Here is a 20,584-nt window from a genome sequence, read left to right as displayed (position 1 = left end):
TTGTTGCGAGGCGCGAACGCACTTTCAGGACCGACGTAACGTTAGCGAGCCCGCGCTGCCCTCTTTTGGTGCATCGAGGTAGCGATACCCCAAGCTTGTAGCCATTACTCGAGGGAACAAAACCCCAAGTTTAGCCTTAATAGCGCGATTTGCAGTGTGAGTTTCCAAAGAAGGGCAACCTAAAACAATGTCGTTTTCGTCGATATATCGTGGGAGGAGATAACCCATTATGCCGTGAGTATGTGCTCAATATAGTTTAGCGGGGGTTCTGCTTTGAATTTTGAAATCGCCGCTGTATTTTTGCTCTTGTCGTTATGAGCGCTGCCACAGTTGGCGTACGCGACATGTTTTTCTCCGTTTTTCCCAGGACAGCATCCAATATTAAAATCCCAAACTTACTATCTAAAGCTAGAGATTATTTATTGCATGCCTTGAATGTACTTTTATTGTGGTATTTGAAAATAAATATTTATTGTGAAGCCAATTTCACGACGTGTGGGCGTGTGAAAAGAACGAGCGTACGTGAGAAAAAAATACCTGAGCGTTTAATTGTGACCCGTCGTGACAATAATAAGTCGGTTTTGAATGCATACTTGAGCGGTTACATCACCGTAAGAGTGAGCGGATGCTCAGTTCTCTATAAACAACAGAATAAAAACATACAAAACGGCGCCTGTAAACGACGCATACGTCAGCGTGGCCACTAAACCGCCGGCTGAGTCGACATTAAAAAAGTTTTCGCTCGGCGCTGGGTGTGTAACACAACAAATGCGGACCAGAAAAAAGATCGTAGAAGTGGCCTCTTGTTGAGTAAGTTGACCTCACGTTTAACGCGCGCGCCGACACTTATCACGGGAAGACAGCGTAGTCGTGCAAATGAGAGGAACACACAGAGGACTTCCTGTTTAACAAGTGACAAGTAGGGCTGGGTCGCCATGTATTGGGCACAATAGGTTGCGAAGTGTCATGCTTGGTGGTCTGCTAGGTTCCTCGATGTTTCGCGTAGGTATTGAAGGGGCCTTTCCTTTGCAGGTTGGCTTTATACGGTTGCCCTGACTAGACCGATCCCATCGCAACAATACCTGCCAACTGAACGAGGCCGTCTGTGCTGTGCCGTGTGCGCCGCCGAATTCCGAAAGCCACCATGAGCTGGTTCAGGCTGAAGCGTAAAGACAACAAACGGAGTGTAGACTCCGGGGTGATTGAAGAAATTGGACAGCCGTTTCAAGTGTCTCACGTTGTTCACGTCGGCTACAATCCTGCAACGGGAGACGTGGAAGGACTGCCCGAGCCATGGCTGAAACTCTTGCAACATTCCAACATTTCGTGAGTACTTTAGTGTAGAACGCGTAGAACAACATACATTTACCCGCGTCGCCCTAACGTGCGACACTCCATATTGTTCGTTGATCCGATACTGTTACGTCCCTATAACAGGAAACGTTGCAGTGTCTTCGCGCTTGTACGATAAGCCGGTGTGATACGATGAGATGCCGTTGCGCCGACGCCCGTCGGTGGCATGCTTAGCGCAACGTTCGATTATGCTGTTACTGGTATTAAAAGATGATAAAAGGAGTGCTGAAATAATGTTGGTACAATAAAGTGACGCGCGTCATGCTTGTATTGTCAGTACAAGTGCCGTCGTGCAAAGCGTGTTCTGGCTTCTGTTCCACAACAGCGCCAAGGAACAGAGCAAGCACCCAACTGCTGTTCTACAAGCCCTAAAGTATTATCAACATTCCATAAAAAACAAGAATGGTGTGGCCAAGTTTCTGGGCACGAAGGAAACCGTGGAACAAGAATCAAAAGAGATTGCAGACACTGTTCCAGGTGAGGATAGTCATTGTTGGCACACTGTCTTCATTCTCATTCAAAACCACTTTGACGTACCTGTAGTTTCATATTGCATGTGCTGGTTTATTCGCACATGGAGAGAAATAGTATCCTGCTGCAGTTGTATTGCAACCTTGCATGAAAAAAAAGAGAGTACAAGGTCTTCAATGTAGACCAAGTTGATTATATAAATCTCAGCTGTACACACTATGATGATTCAAGTTATTGGTTTATTGATTTGAAGTAGTACTCACAGTTAATACCATTTCATGCGGTTGAGTATGCTAAAGTTAAAAGGATCTTTCATTAAGTTTGTACTTTCATAAAAGGAGTATTTTGCACGCTACTTTAGCCTCTAAAGATAGCCATGGAGGATACTTGAAACCTTATTAAAAGCTATAAGATCACTGAAGGTGTCTCAGCAGGCTATGGTGATGCGGTCTTGCAGAAATGAGCGATGATGAAGGCCTTGATGACCTTGACGAACAACCAGAAGAGGAAGTTGTACCATCAAAACCACTACCCGCGTACGAGGACCAGAAACCCCCCGTTGCTCCACTCGCATCTCCAGTTATGCGAAGTAAACGAGAAGAAGCGCCCCGAGTGTCTGAAGAAGAGGTCATGTTGCAGCTCCGTAAGCATTGTTCTCTGCTTCTTGTACAATTTTACAAGGGAGTTTAAATGGAGGCACGACACGTCTTTTCGAAGCTACTCTCACGCTGGAGTCGTACTTTGTAAACTTGAAGACTTGGAAACATGCGATAGCTGAAGTTCCTCTTTGAGTCTCAATGCACCGGACCTCATGTAATCACTGTTATCACGACATGTTTTCTACAGGCTCATAAAGGACGAAGGTGTAATCATGTTGCTTTAAAGAAAAAGGAACAGCGAATGTGGTGTGTCCGTTTGTTCTTATTGCAGTTTTGTGCTGTAACCACAGCAGTTGTAGAAATGGAGCAATCCAGTGTATTATGATGCCTTGATTCTCCTTCATACAGAAACTGAATCTGGTAACTCAGAAGGAGCATCGTGTCTGAAGCGCTCTAGGGCTTAGTAGCATCTATTTGGCAGTGTAGATGCTTCAAGCTGAGAAGCTTAGATGGGGAGGGGGGAGAAGAAAGTATCATATTGTTACGACCTCAGTAGGCGTCTGGGGGTTTATTGATACACGGTTCGAGGGACGAGCCGTATCGGCGCAGGCAGATGATGATGATCTTCTTCTTCCACACCCCTTGCTTCTTTTTCCTTCTTCGTCCGGCACATACGTGGCGTAACATTTCCCCCCTCGCAGACAAAGCGCGCCGCGCGTTTCATGCAGTGTCGCGTTGACTGAAAGGCTTCAGGCGAGCGACATGCGTGACCTCTGTCTTTCTGGAACGTCTCCCGCTAGCTGTAAGACGTGCGATGCGGTAGTCGACTGCGCTCATGCGGTCAAGGATAACAAAAGGTCCGATGTAGTGCGCGAGCAGTTTTTGGCACAAGCCACGTTTGCGTAAAGGCTTCCACACCAACACGAGATCTCCCGGAATATATGTGGCCTGCCGGTGCTTGCTGTCATAACGAACTTTCGATCTGTCTTGCGAGGCTATTGTACGTAAACGAGCAAGACGACGAGCTTCTTCGGCGAGACAAAGAGTTTCTGCTAGGGAGATTTCTGATTGGTCCCGATCAGAGAAGGAAAATATTGTATCCAGAGTATAACGGGGGGGGCGAACATAGAGGAGGAAGAACGGGCTGTAGCCGGTGGTCTCATGTTGGGAAGTATTAAACGCGTATGTGACGAACGGCAAGACATCGTCCCAGTTCTTGTGGTTCGAAGCAACGTACATAGAAAGCATATTCACCAGTGTTCGAATTGTTCGCTCGACGAGACCATTCGTCTGCGGGTGATAAGGCGTCGAGTGTCTGAGCTCTGAGCCACACATACGGAGAAGTTGTTCGACAACGTCTGCCGTGAATTGACGTCCACGGTCACTTATGATGACGCGAGGGGGCCCATGACGCAGTATGATAGAATGGAGAAGGAAGGACGACACTTGACCAGCAGTCGCGGATGGCAGGGCAGCAGTCTCGCAGTACCGAGTAAGATGGTCAGCACATACCACAATCCATCTGTTGCCTTTCGATGAACGCGGAAAAGGGCCCACCAGGTCAATGCCAATTTGTTCGAACGGAGAACTGGGAGGCGTCACAGGTTGTAGATGTCCGGCCGGAGCTGCTGAGAGAGATTTGTGCGCCTGGCATTGCGCACAACTGGCCACGTACAACTCAACTGACTGGCGCATACGTGGCCAGTAGAAGCGTTCCTGGGTACGATGAAGAGTGCGCGTCGTTCCGAGGTGACCTGAAGTGGCGTCATCATGCATGGCGTACAAAACAGATGACCGTAGTGCCTCTGGAACCACCAGCAGGAAGCGGGAACCGGTGCCGGAGATGGATTTCTTGTACAGTAGACCATCACGGACGCAAAAGCGGCTTTCCGGAGTGGATGCTTGTGCGATCACGAATAACGGATTCAAACTCACGTCCTTCCGCTGCTCAGTTTCAAAGGTGGCCTTATCCGGGAACGCTGGTGCTACGGACGCAATCAGATGATCGAAATCGTCAGCGTCGCAAACTGTAGCATCAACTGGCATCCTTGAAAGGCAGTCTGCGTCCGCGTGTTTCCTGCCGCTCTTGTACGATACCGTGAAGTTGTACTCTTGCAGCCGGAGGGCCCAGCGTGCTAGACGGCCTGACGGATCCCGAAGGTTGATAAGCCAGCACAAAGAATGATGATCCGTAACTACTTGGAAAGGACGACCGTATAGGTATGAGCGGAATCGCTGCACAGCGAAGACGAGTGCAAGGCATTCTTGTTCGGTCACAGTGTAATTGCGTTCCGGCTTACTTAAAGTACGACTGGCATATGCGATTACGTGTTCCACTTGATTACATCGCTGTATCAGGACTGCACCTATGCCAATGCCGCTTGCGTCGGTGTGAACTTCAGTCGCCGCAGAAGGATCGAAGTGCCGCAGGATAGGCTGCGACGTGAGCAAGAACTTCAGTTGGTTGAAAGAAGTTTCACAATCAGGAGTCCATTCAAAACTAGCACCTTGGCGGAGAAGACAGGTCAGTGGAAAGGCAACTTCTGCAAAGGCGGGAATAAATCGGCGAAAGTAAGAGCAGAGGCCCAAGAAGCTCCGAAGCTCCTTCACTGAGCCAGGTGGTTTAAAAGCTCTAACAGCCGCCGTCTTATTCGGGTCGGGCCTGATGCCATCCTTGTTGACGAGATGTCCCAGCACCAGTGTTTGTCGAGCTCCGAAATGACACTTCTTTGCATTAAGAACCAAGCCAGCATTTCGAATACATTTCAAAACCAGCTCTACCCTTTCGTTATGTTCACTGAATGTACGCCCGAAGATAACAACGTCGTCAAGATAACACATACAGATGTTCCACTTCAGGCCGCGCAGAATGGTGTCCATGAATCTTTCAAATGTAGCGGGCGCGTTACATAGACCAAAAGGCATCACGTTAAATTCATATAGTCCATCCGGAGTAACGAAAGCCGTCTTTTCTTTGTCCATTGAATGCACAGGTATTTGCCAATAGCCTGAGCGTAAGTCTATGGACGAAAAGTAGGATGCTGAATGGAGGCAGTCTAGAGCGTCATCAATGCGTGGGAGAGGGTAGACATCTCTCTTTGTGACGGAGTTTAGACGGCGATAGTCCACACAGAATCTCCAGGTACCATCCTTCTTTTTGACTAGAATCACGGGAGCCGCCCAAGGACTCGATGATTCTCGAATGACACCCTTCTGCAGCATATCACGCACTTGTTCATCAATTATCTTGCGCTCAGACGGCGACACTCGGTAGGGTTTCTGGCGGATGGGCTGTGCTGTTCCCGTGTTTATCCTGTGGAGAATCCGAGACGCGGGAATCGAGGGCGCATGGTCATGGGAAAAATCGAAAATCGCCACGTATTTCGACAAAACGTCCAGAAGCATGCGGCGTTTGTCAGTAGTAAGTGACTTGTCGATCATAGGTAAAAGTTTTGAATCGGCCGTAGAAGTATTGGCTGAGGCCCCACCTGGAGCATCACTGAGGGCAGCCACTGCCATCGGTGAGTATGTTTTGAACTTGGCAAGCTTCAGTCCTCCTGGTAGAACCACCGACTCAGCTGAACAGTTTACCGCCCATAGTCCTGTGCGTCCTTGAACGAGTGACACTATGCAATGCGGCACCAATGTGTTCTTCTTAATGCAACTGAGATGAAAGGGCTCCACTAATGCGTCGAACGCACTGTCACTGTTTTCAATGCGTGAAGAGTATACAGGAACACAGACTGCAGAGAATGCCGGCACAATGCTATCTTCACTGACCCGGAGCGCACCGTGCTCCCTGTCTGAATTCTCTAATAGTTCTCCAGGGGCAGCATCACATATGTACACCTCTCCATTTCTACAATCAACAGTGGCGCCACACATTCGAAGGAAGTCAATCCCCAGGATTATGTCGTGTGTGCTCCTTGGAAGAATCGTAAACTCTGTGACAAACACTTGATCACCCAAGCACACTTCTGCGGTACAGACACCAATGGGACACAGCGAGTTACCACCAACGCCACAGAATGTTGTTGCCTTCTCCCACAAAAACATCACCTTTTGTCCTAAACGGTGTTTAAAAGCAGCACTCATAATCGAAACTGTAGCACCAGTATCCACCAAAGCCATCGTACACACACCATCAACAAAAACTTCTACCTTGTTCTTGAACATCAACACAGACGGGGGTATTTCGTTTTGCAGCAAGTCACCAGCGACCTCACCCCCATCGGCCGCACTGTTTAGTTTTCCTGATGTGGTGACGATGGGCGGCGCCGTGGCGATGGAGACCGGTGGGATCGAGGCGCAGGAGGTGGCGTCACACTTCGATCAGAGGCAGGGGAGTTGTTGCGCCAGTGTCCGTGCCAGAAGCTGCTGCCGGGTCTTGAGTCGGTGGGCCAGTGTCCTTGAAAAGGTGGGACAGCAGGTTTATCGGTCAAGCTTGTCCACTGATCATAGCGTGGTATGCGCGAACGATCGCAATACCTCGATATGTGACCAGTCAGACCACAGTTGTAGCACACAGGCGCAGGACGAGGTCGTCGCCGTTCTTCGAAGTGTTCACGTCTGCGAGCGTTCGCGTAAGCCCGAGATTCAATGAAATCAGTTGTCGGTGGGTGGTATGGGCGTACGGAACGGAAACGTTGAGGGTACTGTGATCGCTCGTAAAAAACCGGACTTGACTGCTGAATACGCCGAGGCCCTGCAACCTCCGTTGCGTTGACGGATGGATGTTCATAAACTGTAAGCTGTGGGGCAGTGGTGTCCTGCGGGAAATAGGATGGAGACGTGGCAGCTGCCCGTTCACGTGTCATTTCGCCATGTCTAAGTAACTCTTCCCGAACAATTTGGCGGATGGTTGCCGAAAGGTCACCAGTTGAGGCCGCTTCTATGCTGGCTACTGAGGTGACATTTGCCAGACGACCAAACTTAGGCGCTATTCTGCGCTGCTTCAGGGTTTCAAACGTGCGGCAGTGCCGTACAACGTCAGACACTGAAGTCAGGCTTTCCCTGCTAATAAGGAAGTTGTAAACATCTTCTGCAATTCCCTTCAGCAAATGCCCCACCTTGTCCTCTTCCGACATGCTGGAATCGACTTCCCTACACAGCCTCAAAATCTCTTCAGTATACACGGTGCAGGTCTCACCGGATAGCTGGGCCCTCTGTGCAAGACTCTGCTCGGCAAGCTTCTTTTTTGCAGCTGAGTTGCCGAAACACTTCTTGATTTCTTCAACAAAGCGTTCCCATGTTGTCAGAATATCTTCATGGTTCTCATACCAAACGAGGGCAACATCAGTGAGGTAGAAAACAACGCGTGACAGTTGGGAGGCAGCATCCCATTTGTTGCAGTTGCTTACTCGCTTGAAATGTTTGAGCCATGAGTCCACGTCGTCATTGGCCCTCCCGGAGAAGGTTCGTGGCTCTCTGTGATACGGCCAAGAACTGCTGGGGACTGGTTCCCGAGCTTCTGTTTCGTCAGGCATGATGGCCAAAGAAGGAGGCAGGCCGGCGAGGCGACGACTCCGGCGAAATCCGAGGGGTAGCGGTCCCGTCGTTGGTTCCTATACCCAGCACCTTCCACCACTCTGTTACGACCTCAGTAGGCGTCTGGGGGTTTATTGATACACGGTTCGAGGGACGAGCCGTATCGGCGCAGGCAGATGATGATGATCTTCTTCTTCCACACCCCTTGCTTCTTTTTCCTTCTTCGTCCGGCACATACGTGGCGTAACAATATCATTACTACTTTAATGCAAACACTGTGACCAGTTGAAGTGCTTCTCGTGAAATCATATGTGCCAAGTTGGCGCCTCAGAAGCACAAGTGCTAGTAGAAGAAGTATAATTTGTAGAATTTTGCTCAGATATTTATACAAATCAGTGTTGCATTTTGCGACTGCTGTGTTCTCATTTCTCTGGTAATCATGACAGTGACAATTTAGGTCAAGACCGCCTCGTTAAGAGATAACTGCTGTTCGCCTTAGTGGTACAGTGGTTAGGGTGTGCGGCTGCTGACCTTTAGGTCCCAGGTCTAATCTATGCTGTGGCGGTCGCATTTTGATGGAGGCAAAACAGTAGAGACCTGTGTACTGTGCAATGTTAGTAGTGCACAGAACGCCAGATGTTTGAAATTTCCGAAGCCCTCCACTAGAACATCTCTCATAATCATGTCGTGGTTTTGGGATGTAAAACCCCAAGTATTATTGTAATTAAAAGATAAGTGCTCTCTACATATACTAAAAAAAAAGTCAACTTCATTCTCATGCTGTGCTAGCTGTAAGCAACGGTGGAAACACTTGTAGGTGCAGGTGGAGCTCACTAAAACAATACTTAGTTTCTAGGGTAATATGCACCTCTAACCGTACAGGGACGGGCTGGACACGCCACAAACACAGAGTGCATGCTAACAACTATTTTATTTCCGAATGTTTTCGTCATGCATATACACAAAAAAGGGCATTGCAAAAAAAAAAAAAAAAACCTGAAGCAAGACAGCAAGGAAGTGCAGTCGACTTCCGATAATTCGAAGTCGCTTAGTTCTAACTTTCAGTTAACTAGAAGTCAACATGTGGTCCCATCAATTTTGCATGCATGTCTATAGAGAAAAAATTCTAGATAATTCGAAGTTAAAAGCCCATAATTTCGGTCAATTAGGAGCTATTTTTCAGTCTAGAGCTTCGATGTGACCATAATTTTTCAATAGATCGGAAATTTTTTACGTGCCAAGACCGCCAAGGCAGCTGTTGGACCCCGCTGTTGTCGCCATCGCCACTGCTTGCAGTGCCACAGTTCATGAAGCAGCCATCTTGTTTAGTCAACGCCGAGGCATCGGATTGATAACATCGGCTAACTCGGTCATCTGTTGTGATGTGTCGAGTGCTTCAGCCGCACAAGGGGTTGAAGTCTGGTTTTACAAAAGCGCGACTAAACGCTGGCAGAAAAGAACGCTCACACAGACACAGTGCTGTGTGTGTGTGTTTGCGCGTTGTGCTCCATCCGCATTCAGTTGCGCTGTTCAAACATAGCATGATAAGCCTACTAGCCCATCAACGCCTTGTGGGATGACTCTGCGCGTGTTTCCACAGCCGAATTTGAGTGCTGTGGTTGCGATGTTTGATAATGGCAACTCACGGCCCCTACCGAACGCTTAACCTTGTGGGGGAAGTGGAAAGTCTTGAAAGAAGTTGACCAGGGAGGCACCGCTAAGCAAGACATCGCACGAAAGTACGGCGTTAAGCCTCACTCGCTTTCAAATTTCATCAAGTGCAAACAGCTGAACTCGGCGGTAGTTTTGGGGCTGTTCTTAGTAATGCCCGTTTTGGAAAATTTATTGCCGTGGACTGCAACGTCGATTCATGCAGCCCACTAACGCACAGAAGAAATTGTGCAGATGCTTAGGCTAGTAGACAATGGCATAGAAATGAACCGCCACCGGGGACTACCAATGTTGCTGCAGATCTTGCTCTTGCACTACATTTTTTATGTTTTGTTGAAAAATACATTGCTGAAGAAGCACTGCAACATGTGTAGTGCTTGAAAAACTTTCTAGCCGCAGCCAGGTTCGGCAAGAGAAGATGACATACTATTTTCTTAAAGAACTGTCAGGTTTGAAGCATTGAAGTGCAGTTTTTCATCCATTTTGCTTAATTAGAAGTTTGTTTAATTCGAAGTTTCTTGCAGTACCAGTGAACTTCTTATAAACGGGAGTTGACTGTAATCACATGGGCATGGGCATGAGAAAATTCAAGTTGTTTTTATGAAGTGATTTTCTTTTGAAGAAAGATTGATCTTTCTGTCTTGCCTCAGGTTTTGTTGCAATGCCCTCCTTTGTGTATATGTGCAGGAAAATGTCTGGAAACAAAATGGTGGTTAGTATGCACTCTGTGTTTGTGGTGTGTCCAATCTGTCGCTGTACGATTAGAAGCACATTAACCCAAGATGCAAGACCAGCTAGCCCCGGTAGCTGCTCTTAAGCATAGTTGGCGTTGATGTCACCATGGCCACCTTCATGGGTATAAGCTGGTTGAGATTGTGCATGAACTCTTGAATCTTACTCCAATGCATGTAGCAAGAATGGGGACGTCGGATTAGTGCCGGTGCCCTTCAGGTTCCTTTGTGTTCCCCCTTGAAAAAGTGTTTATATGGCATTTAAAACGTTTGGAATGCATCTAATGACGTAGCGTCGTTTTTGTGATTTCAGAAAACATAGTGAATCCTGAAAACCCAAGAGAACGGTATTCATTAATGAATAAAGTGGGCTCAGGGTGAGTGCTGCACATTCTTTTTGTTGAGGATGTTTATTAATGTGCACCTTTGACCATTATTGTGAACCGTTAGACTGTGAACCTGATGGTTGCTGTGACTGTTGATCATGATTAACTGCTATTGGCACAATCATCCTGTTTGAGAAACTCTTGATTTTTCTATACACTTGCCAGCTCTTCTAAAACTTCTGCTAAATTTGCTAATGAAGACTCATTTTATGCTGTTTGCATCACATTTTTTGAAAATGTATCTTGTATTAATTTACACCCAGTGCCCGAATTTACTGCTTTAAGTTTTATGATAATGAAAATATCCTATAAAAGTGCACCATGGCAATTACCATAGAAGCTCATTAATTCCAACTTAGCTGATTCGAGCTTACATCTTATTTGAATGAACGCCATGGTCCAGGCACAGCCCTGTGTATTTCTATGGGGGGGGGAAACTCCTGATAATTCGAACGAGGCTGTGTCAACAACAGTTAATTCAAACTGGGAGCCCCCGATTTCGATCGCTTCTTGCATAAGTTGGCTCAGAATAATCACAATGGGTTGTAAAACGAAACTTGACTAGATTTACTACAAATGCAAAACAACAATATAGCAGCATTTCTAAGATGAGAATTCTAGTGGGCAAGCTGCAAACAATTCTCATAAAGTTGTGATAGACGAAACACTAGGAAAGTGCAAATCACTGATTAAATTTAATTTTTATTGCCCCAACTTTATCATGTATATAAGGATGTATTTTAGAGCACAAGTAGTGTCACATATTTCACATGGAGGCTCATTGCTCACATGAACGCACGTTGGTGCTGGTTTCTGGCGTATCACCGACTGATAAATTATTTTTGTTCAATGATAGAAATCTGTGTATACTCAATTTTAAACGACCTGCCGCAAATGTCTTGTAGCACTTCATCCACAAAAGCTAATCTAGAGGTGGCTTGTTTGGGTTCTGCCCACAGAGTATGATGCTGTGTCTGTTCATTATAGTGCCCGCCCGCTCATTCGAACTACGCTGAATTTAAACAATTTTGTAGTCTCCTTAGAGTTAACAAGCTTTTACTGTATTTGTGCAGCTGGCAGTACCTATCGGAAACAAAACAAATTTTTATGAGTAGATGAAGACTGGAACTCGTAAATAGTAGTCAAACAAAAGGCTTCCGGGGAAATCACCTCAACAGTGTAACTTATCTCAGACAGGCGTCTCTTATTCAGCCACTGTCAAGCAATACCTATGTGTCTAGTGTTCCCTTTGTCTGGTCAGCCAAGGCTGCTGCACCTTGTTAAATTAGACTAGTCATGACCTGGGATTCGGCTGTGGGGCCAGCACAAAGTTCATTTACATTTATAAGAAGTGAAACATTTTACTTTGCATTATTTAGTGAGTGATAGTTATTGCTGCTCGTGGCAGATGTTGCAAATATGGAGCATGCAAGGTCAATAAGTCAACATAAGTTAGTATGATGGGAACACAAACATGCTTGTGTTCGAGTAAAGGTCTTAACCAAGCTATTCTTCATCTCAATACAAACTTGGCTTTTCTGGCTTGCTGTCCTACCTGATATCCTTGCAGTGGGCCATTGAAACATACAGTGTGGCACACATTTAAAAGAAATGCTTGACTGGTTATAGATGAATTATGACAGCCACTCTTATTAAACTATGTCAAGAAAATGTTGCTTATTCTATGCACCAGGTTGACATGCACGCAACAGAAAACAATTTTCTGACCTTTATTACATGTGCTAATTGCACTGTAAATCGCACCCAGTGTGAGTTGCAACAGGCTGCCCATGATCAAAGTGGCGCCAACACTGCACAAGAATGCTGACGTAGATTACAACCAGTGATGTAAGCACTATTGCGACTGCTCCTATTTAGAAAACCAGTTTGACGTCGGCCGATGTTACAGTATAAGATTGGGATCCCTTCGACTGTAGCCATTGGGTCGCAACTTATATCGAGAGCCACTGTGTAATACAACTCTTTGTAGAGTTCCTTGGCGAGACAGCTGACAGTTTCGATTCCGTCCATTCTGGTACCAGGGCATCAGGCACAGTGTACACAGCAACAGATCGCCGAACGCAGCGTAAGGTAGCTGTGAAGACTATGGAGCTGGCCCAGCAGCCCAAGAAAGAGCTGATCCTGACCGAGATCGAGGTCATGCGGCAGAACAAGCACCCCAACCTGGTCAACTTCCTGGATGCCTATCTGGTCGACGGAGACCTGTGGGTGATCATGGAGTACCTCGAAGGTGGGGCTCTGACGGACGTCGTGTCGGAGACGGTCATGCGTGAAGAGCAGATGGCTGCTGTGTGCCTTGAGGCGACACGAGCCATTGCGTTCTTGCATTCTCAGGGCATCATCCATAGGTGAGACAGTGAAGTGGCTTGTTACAGTGATAGCTTAACTAAACTTGATGGTATAAATCTTTTGGGGATAATAAAGTGCGAAGTTGACATTTATATAGATCAATACTGTGTCACTCGTTCTATGTAAGTCTCTGTTTTTGCGCTCCATGTTCCAAAGAATTGTTATAACGAACAGGAATGGTAGCCATGCTGGTCTGTAGGCTGATTTTCGGAAAGAGCGAAGGCTAATTAAGGGGATTCAAATATTTAGAATGTATACTTGTATTTGTTGATGCAGCGAATGCCCAGTACAGCCCTATCTCATATGCTTTTGTTCCTCCGTGTTCTAACCAGGTTTTAGTGTTCTTATTTCCTTTTGTTACGTGATGGCTAAAAAACTAACCAGGTTTTAGTGTTCTTATTTCCTTTTGTTACGTGATGGCTAAAAAACTCGGGATGATGCCAAAGTGCAAATTAGCTTCTGTGGATGCATTACGAATAAATTAAAACTAAATAAACAGGGTCAGGAGTGATAGCAATGAATGAAGCTGATAACCATTGCTGTGAAGTACCTGATAGATGAACTGGAAAATATAAAGGGAACGAATGAAGCTTCTATCTGAATTGAAAAGCAGTACAATACCTCATCACAAAAACTGAAGTGCTATCCGTGTAAAATGTAAGATTTTAAATGTAAAATGTAAGATTGTAAAATGTAAAATGTAGCTAAGATTTCATTTCTATAGGCGAGAGGGGGAGCATTGAAGTGTGCAACACCATTGAACTATGTCACTGATTGGAGTGTGGTGACTCACACCTTTCAACAGGTTGGGGAACAGAGATGTGTGCTGCTTTTTTGAGAGAGCTGCCAAGTGAAGTGTGGTCAACATATTGCTCACGCGTGCACCTCATATGAAAAGTCTCTACAACCTTTGCCTCTTGAATCATTAATTTTTAATTTTTTTATTTTAGCACAGCTGTGTTTTCTGGCTCACAATTACAATCGTAGCAGTGTACAGACTTACATAGTGTCCCTAAATATTTATTTCCGTTGTTCGTTTTGCAAAATTCATTATGATACTGGAATATCAAACTGCAATGTTGTCAACTCTAGTATGGTAATTCAGTGTTGCTGGTTGGGATACAAGGATTATGCTAGGACGATCAGTGGGTCTTTTAGTTAGCCCTGGTTTTTTTTCTTTTCATTGGCAAATCCGCATTCCTCATCGTGCAATGCTTTTTAATTATGAGTGCTCAACCAGAATGAGAAGAAAAGTAAACAATTACCGCACATCAATCAAAGAAACAAACACATGTTTAAACAGCTGCTTTAATGAAAGCTGCTTTAGGAAACCTGAACATATTTTGTTGATTTTACTCAGTTCTCTCTCTCTTCCTTTTTTTTCCCCTTGACGGTGTATGTGTTTTTTCACAGAACTTATTATCTCTGACAACTTATGTTTTTACCAAGCCCTGGATTTGAAATTGAATGAACTGCAAAACTTTTCTTCTGAATAGCTAATATGGCTTCTAAACAAAAAGGCCTGCACGTATGTGCTGCTTTTCAGGGACATTAAGTCTGACAACGTGCTGCTTGGTATGGATGGTGCGGTGAAGGTGACCGACTTCGGTTTTTGTGCCCAAATCCGTCCTGATGAGAAGCGGCACACCATGGTGGGCACACCTTACTGGATGGCACCAGAAGTGGTCACTCGAAAGCAGTACGGACCCAAGGTAAGCATTCACTGCCCACCAAGTCACTGCCACGAAGCCGTGCTGTGGCCACATAGTGGTGAGATGTGCAGGTAGATGCACTGCTTTCAAAAGGCCCCTGGACAGGTTTCGACATTGCGAACCAGCAAAGGAATAGATGGCTAGTCTTACAGAATTCACAATGTAGGCAGACCTCTCATTGGGTGTTGCTTTAGTAACTTCAGCACTGACATGGCAGTTGGAGCGTTTGCCTGTTATGCCTGCTTGGAGAACTTAATTATAATTATAAATCTCTACGGGTCATGTTTTTAAGCCAGCATACATTGCAAATTCTGTCAGACCAGCCCTGTTTTAATTGTTCTTTCTTTCTCTCAGAAGAATGGGTGAGTGGTCTCTCCATGATGTGCTGGCTCAGTAAGGAAAATGTGACTTTTTGTCCACTTTAAATCATTTGAATTTATCATTATTAGTAAACTACTGTTATGACAGCAATTAATGGCCCCTATGTTTGGCAAGACTAACAAAGAAGCAAGCTTCTATAAAAAAAAGCTTCCCCTGTTTACTCTGTTCCCTTGTGACTTCTGTGCTGCAGTGAAGCATGTCCTCCTCTCTGCCGGCACTAATTTCAGCTGTCCATGAGGCATAGCATAAATTGTACTTTCTTTTTCAGGCTGGGTTATGGTTCACTTAAGGTCAACATTGCCACGTAGCATTTCCTTGCGACTCTAAAGAGCCCCTCATTCTTCCGTGATCGTGGCAAAAATCGGGGTCAGGTATCGCTATAAAGCATGACCCTTAAACATGCAAACTATCTGACGTGGCGAATTGGCATTTATGATTACTTTCAGTCATCCGAAATTTTTTGTATCAATTCTTTTCGCATGTTCTCTTGATTAAAAAGACCTCTTACTTGGAAGATCTTTCTTGGTCACAGTGACATCAAATTAATGAGCTTTTACTGTACGATTTCCTTGGTGCTCAGCAGCTTCAGGCACTTCATTTGTTGTCTGATTACCTAGAATGGGATGGCTTCATTTCGGAACTCTTCCTGCCTTTGGGCTCTGATGGACAGTACTTATGGATTCATATGCAACATCAAATATATAAAACTACCATATTTACTCACATAGTTCTTGCACTTTTTTTTTTTTTGCAGAAAACTGAATAAAGGTTGGAGAGTGCGATAGTTACGCAGGGAAAATTTTCTGCGAAAGTTTAGATAGTGAAAAAAAAACGAAACAGCCATAAATCGAGATTCTTATGCCAGCAACTAACTAAACAAGCATTGAAAAGTTCTAATTAAGGCTTACCTTAAAAATAAAACCACACATTCAACACGGTGCGAGATTCATTCGCAGACACTAAAGCCACCGTGACAAGGTTTTTGTGTGTAGACCCTTGACGTAATAAAGAAGTACTACCTCAACCTATAAGTGTTTCCTAGTCTAAGGCCCATGGGAAATCCGATGCATCTTGTTGGTGGCCTGCAGCTGCTCGTTCTGCTTTCGCCAGTAGCAAACACAAAACTCCCCAACTCTAAAGTGCCTGCCGCGGTTCTGTTGTCATCGTTTTGCGCATGATCAATCACTTTCAACTTCAAAGCAGCCATGTAGCTTCTTTATCGACCCATCGCACAACCATAGAACGAACACAATAACATACGTTGCACAGACTAGCACCAACAAACTGCAGTGCATGTGCTTGCCTCATTGGCATGGCTTAGATTGGATCGGGGCTTGATATGTTGATAGTGTGCATAATGCTCAAGTGGTGGTGCCAGCCTGTTAAGTGTTATCATCATCATTGGTTGGAAGAGGCAGGCGACATACTGCTGAAGTTACTTGCCGGAAAATAAATGTTATTTTTGTTGGACAATTCTGGGGTGCGAGAGTAATTCGAGTAACTACAGTAGTATATACAATTGCTCGAGGTAACCACACCATGTTATGACAAACAGTCTTTAAGAATAACATTAATAGAGCACTTGCTTTTGACTCTGGGTGTACGCAAGACCGCTAAATTGTAGGAGGTGTATTTACACAAGCAGCACTTCAACGTTCAAGCAGCAAGTCAACGTTCACAAGACCAGCAGCTGTTCTACGTTCACTTACCTTGTGTCCTCTTATTTTTTCTTTCTTTCTTTTGCTCTCAACTATCAAGGTTCTCTCTCTCCCTCTCTTTCAATGTTCCACGTGCTGGCAGGCCTCTTTTTCCATTAAAATTAACAATTTGGACTCTCTTTGTTCGCACTTCATTTTGAGGTTTCTCGTGTGCTCTGCCTCCTGCAGGTAGATGTCTGGTCATTGGGAATCATGCTGATAGAAATGATGGATGGTGAGCCTCCTTACCTGAACGAGACTCCCCTGCGAGCCCTCTACCTCATTGCGACCCACGGCAAGCCTCACATTAAAGATCGAGAACGGCGCTCCCCTCAGCTTATAGATTTCCTCGACCGGTGCCTTGAGGTAGGTGAATGTTATGTGCTCTTTCCGGCCGAGCACCTTCATGTGTTTTGTTTCTGTTACATGATTAATGTTTGTATTTCATTTTTTAAAAGATGTGGGTTCTTTTACTTCTGTTCTTTAGTTATACATGTCAAAACTTGTGGCACCACAAAATTTATACGGGGACTGATTACCAGCAAAGCTGTAGTTGCGTTACTGCTATTGACGATTCTATGCCTGAGTGACTGCAGACAAAGATATTGTTTCTCAGACAGAGGGTTTTTGGCCTCATTCATCGCTTTTGCACGGCACAACTGTTGTCTGTATTCACACTGCTACTGTTGACACCCCTCTGATAGTTGCTTCGTAATGAATTCAGTGCTCCGTCTTGCCACTCTCAGTTTTTTGCAGTGCTCGGTATTGTACTGCAGCAATGTCATAGCACTACGCGTTGGTGTGGTGTGATGGTGTATGCTCTCTGCAGCATGTATGAATGCTCTCTTGAAATTCACTAATGCTGTCTGTCACATTTTTCTTTCTGTGTAACCCTGTTCACCCAAATAATTTTGCTTTTCTTGTAAATTTCTTTTGTATGTATGTGCTAGCACTATTCTTTTTACTACTGGCTACAGTACTACTTAGATGAGGGTCTAATGTGTACAACTTACTGCCACTCGTAGGGAATGCTGGAGCTTGTTTGCACTGTGCTTGGTCTGGCAGCAGAAAGTAAAATGACCTGCTTGGCCACCGAGCTCGTTGAGCAGACAGTGATGGTGCTACTTGGTGGAGACTCTTAGCGGTCTTACGTGTAGTTTTTTAGCCAAGCTGATTGCTTTGTTATTTATTAGTAAGCAAGCAATGCTTAAAAAAATGTTATGGGCTCATAGTTTGGACAATATTGTGCCCTAGTGCACCTTATTGTTGCCTGTTACAATGTCTTGCAATTGCTTGGACCAGCAATGAATGCAGTGAAGCTGCGTGCAGTTCATCGCAGAAGTAAAAGTGAGCCAGCTGTTAGGCATCACTAATTCTGTGGGTAAAACTGTGTTGTTGATGGTTCTCAAATGGGATAGCATTTGTTATTTCATGTTAGGCTACTCAACAGCTGAGAATTATGTTGGCTAAGTGGAATCTGCTTTGCTAACATCTTCGATCTCTCTCTCCCGCTGGCTGTTTATCTCTCTCTCTCTCTTTTTTTTGAAGGTGGATGTTGAGAAGCGTGCCACAGCACAGGAGTTGCTGGAACATCCGTTTTTGCAGAAGGCAGCCTCACTCTCAACCATTGTGCCTCTGATAAGGGCCGCCAAGAAAGTGCTCAACAAGGCCTGATTGAAGACGTCTTTTTTTACTAGACCAACAATCGTTAGATTGACTACACTAGCTGCAACAGACTGTTTGACATGGCAATCACAGTTCCACGGGTGCCATAATTCCAGGCCATTTTTATAGAACCACGAAGCACCGATTTGTCTTTTAGCTGTGTGTTGTGAGACCGTGGTGTCCTTATCACACATTCATCCGTGATTTCAGCATCCTGCGAGACAGGCAAGGGAGGCCCGTGTTCTTTGTCTCAAATATGCAGGGCTTCCTTCTCTTCATGTGCCTTCTTTTGATCCTCATTAAACTAATGTTTCGTAGTTGTGACCGCAGTGCTAGCCACTGCCAAGCCGAACAATTGCTCATCGAGGGAGGCTTGATAACTTAAAAGAATTAAAACACCTCATCGTTTTCTTTAAATTTGTAATTGGTTTGCTTTTGCCTTTTTCGTAGGATTGATTGAGGTTCCGCTAGTTAAGTTTGGACCACTGTTTTGTTATGAGTCGGTCAGCTGCAAAGAAATGTGTGGAAGTTTATGCATTTTCTATTTGTTTGCCGGTTTTTGTGATGACCTCTGTGCGAAGACGTTAAAGCTCATCTTGTACCAGGGCTTCATATGGCATTGAAGGCCTCATGTTTTGGTGAAAAATTTATGAAACTTTTATGCGTTTCTCATGTTGTTTTTAATCAAGGATGAATAGAACTCTTTACTCGGTGCTTGATGTTCGCACAATGCACATTTTATATGAGAGTAAAATTCCGAGCTCGGGAAACGATTGCTTCCATTGAGTGCATTCCTCTATACTGTAGCAGAGTCTCCTATGGTTTTTGTTCAGATTCCTCATGTGTCCAATCATTTGTGAACCTTCGTCTAGCTGTCCCTCTTCCTCAGTAGTAGTACTCGAGAGTAAGATGAATCTATGCTAACCTCGCCATGGAAGTTTTATCTTAACAGTTCATCATGCTACCACCACTGCTGCCAAGCTTTACAGGGTTGCTGTGATCATTAAAGCAGCTGTGTGCTATTATTATTAACCTTTGTCACACAATCCTTTCGGCTGTTGTTTCACTGACTCACAAATGTGTTGGCCAGACACATTGAAGCATTTGTTGCACGCTATTTAAAATAATCTGCTTGTTCTATCAATTGCACTGTGTGAGTACCGTCATTCCTGAAAAACTAGCAATAACTTTTGAGTCTTGATGAATGTGCTATTGCATGATTACGTCAGTTTGTGCGCATTTGAAGAAGAATGAAAGATGATGCGTCGTGGGTGCAACAAGCTAGTGCGCAGTTTATCCTGTCGGTACACGGTAGGGAGCGTCGGCTTTGTTGCCATAGCGTGTCTTGCCATAACAGATGTCTGAGAGGCCTCTGGCATTGGATTATTCTGCCAGTGTCAATTCCTGTTGGCTCATTGGTGGACTTGCAGCGAGTATTCAGCAAAGTGTTTTAGATTATGTTTGATGATTTGAAAGGTGATTTGTCCTCATGAACCCTTACTGCCCCGATGGCGACGTATTGCACGGCAATAGAAGACTCTGTTCTTTTTTATGTATGAATTTCTGACTGTTGACTTTCAATTGTTTCTTGGAGGCCATCTCGAAAGAAAAAGGTCACACTCTAGTCAAACTCGCTGGCGTGCAGCGAGCACTTGAGTTATTTTTTTTTGCTGTTTCTATGCAATTATGTATATTTTGATCAGAGAAATATTTTGTGTATTCCAATTGTGTATTTTTGATACCTTTGTAAAAAAATAATAAATTTTTTTATGCCAGTGTCAGCCTGCCCTCCTTGTGAACCAGCACTGAACATTTATTGCGAAGTATATATATATTAGGCTTGTGCAAATACAGTACACTCTCAGTAAATGAAAATCTGTGAACTCCTGTTAAACGGAACACACTTCACTGGTCCCTTCAGGTTGCGTTGAATGAGAGTCTACTGTAGTTATTTGGTTCGAATAATCTCGAATGGGATTCGAATAGTATATATAGCATATTACAAAAAAAATGAGCATATTTGTCGTGACCCAACAACTGACCCGGACAATTTTTAAAATT

At 44.8% G+C, this 20,584-nt stretch overlaps 1 protein-coding gene across 1 annotated transcript; it reads left to right on the top strand.

Moving 5' to 3' along the window:
• Nucleotides 1–672: 672 nt before the first annotated feature.
• On the top strand, nucleotides 673–19,112 carry Pak3 (p21 (RAC1) activated kinase 3). Its single transcript, XM_037425987.2, has 9 exons — nucleotides 673–810; nucleotides 1,033–1,326; nucleotides 1,679–1,830; nucleotides 2,282–2,467; nucleotides 10,626–10,689; nucleotides 12,741–13,067; nucleotides 14,615–14,780; nucleotides 17,048–17,224; nucleotides 18,407–19,112. Exons 2-9 carry the CDS (start codon nucleotides 1,145–1,147, stop codon nucleotides 18,530–18,532), a joined length of 1,380 nt encoding a protein of 459 aa, XP_037281884.1. The 5' UTR covers nucleotides 673–810; nucleotides 1,033–1,144; the 3' UTR covers nucleotides 18,533–19,112.
• The last annotated feature ends 1,472 nt before the right edge of the window (nucleotides 19,113–20,584 follow it).

This window comes from Rhipicephalus microplus, chromosome 5 (assembly GCF_043290135.1).
Source record: "Rhipicephalus microplus isolate Deutch F79 chromosome 5, USDA_Rmic, whole genome shotgun sequence".
NCBI lineage: Eukaryota > Metazoa > Arthropoda > Arachnida > Ixodida > Ixodidae > Rhipicephalus > Rhipicephalus microplus.
This window is presented reverse-complemented; position numbering and strand designations above follow the sequence as displayed.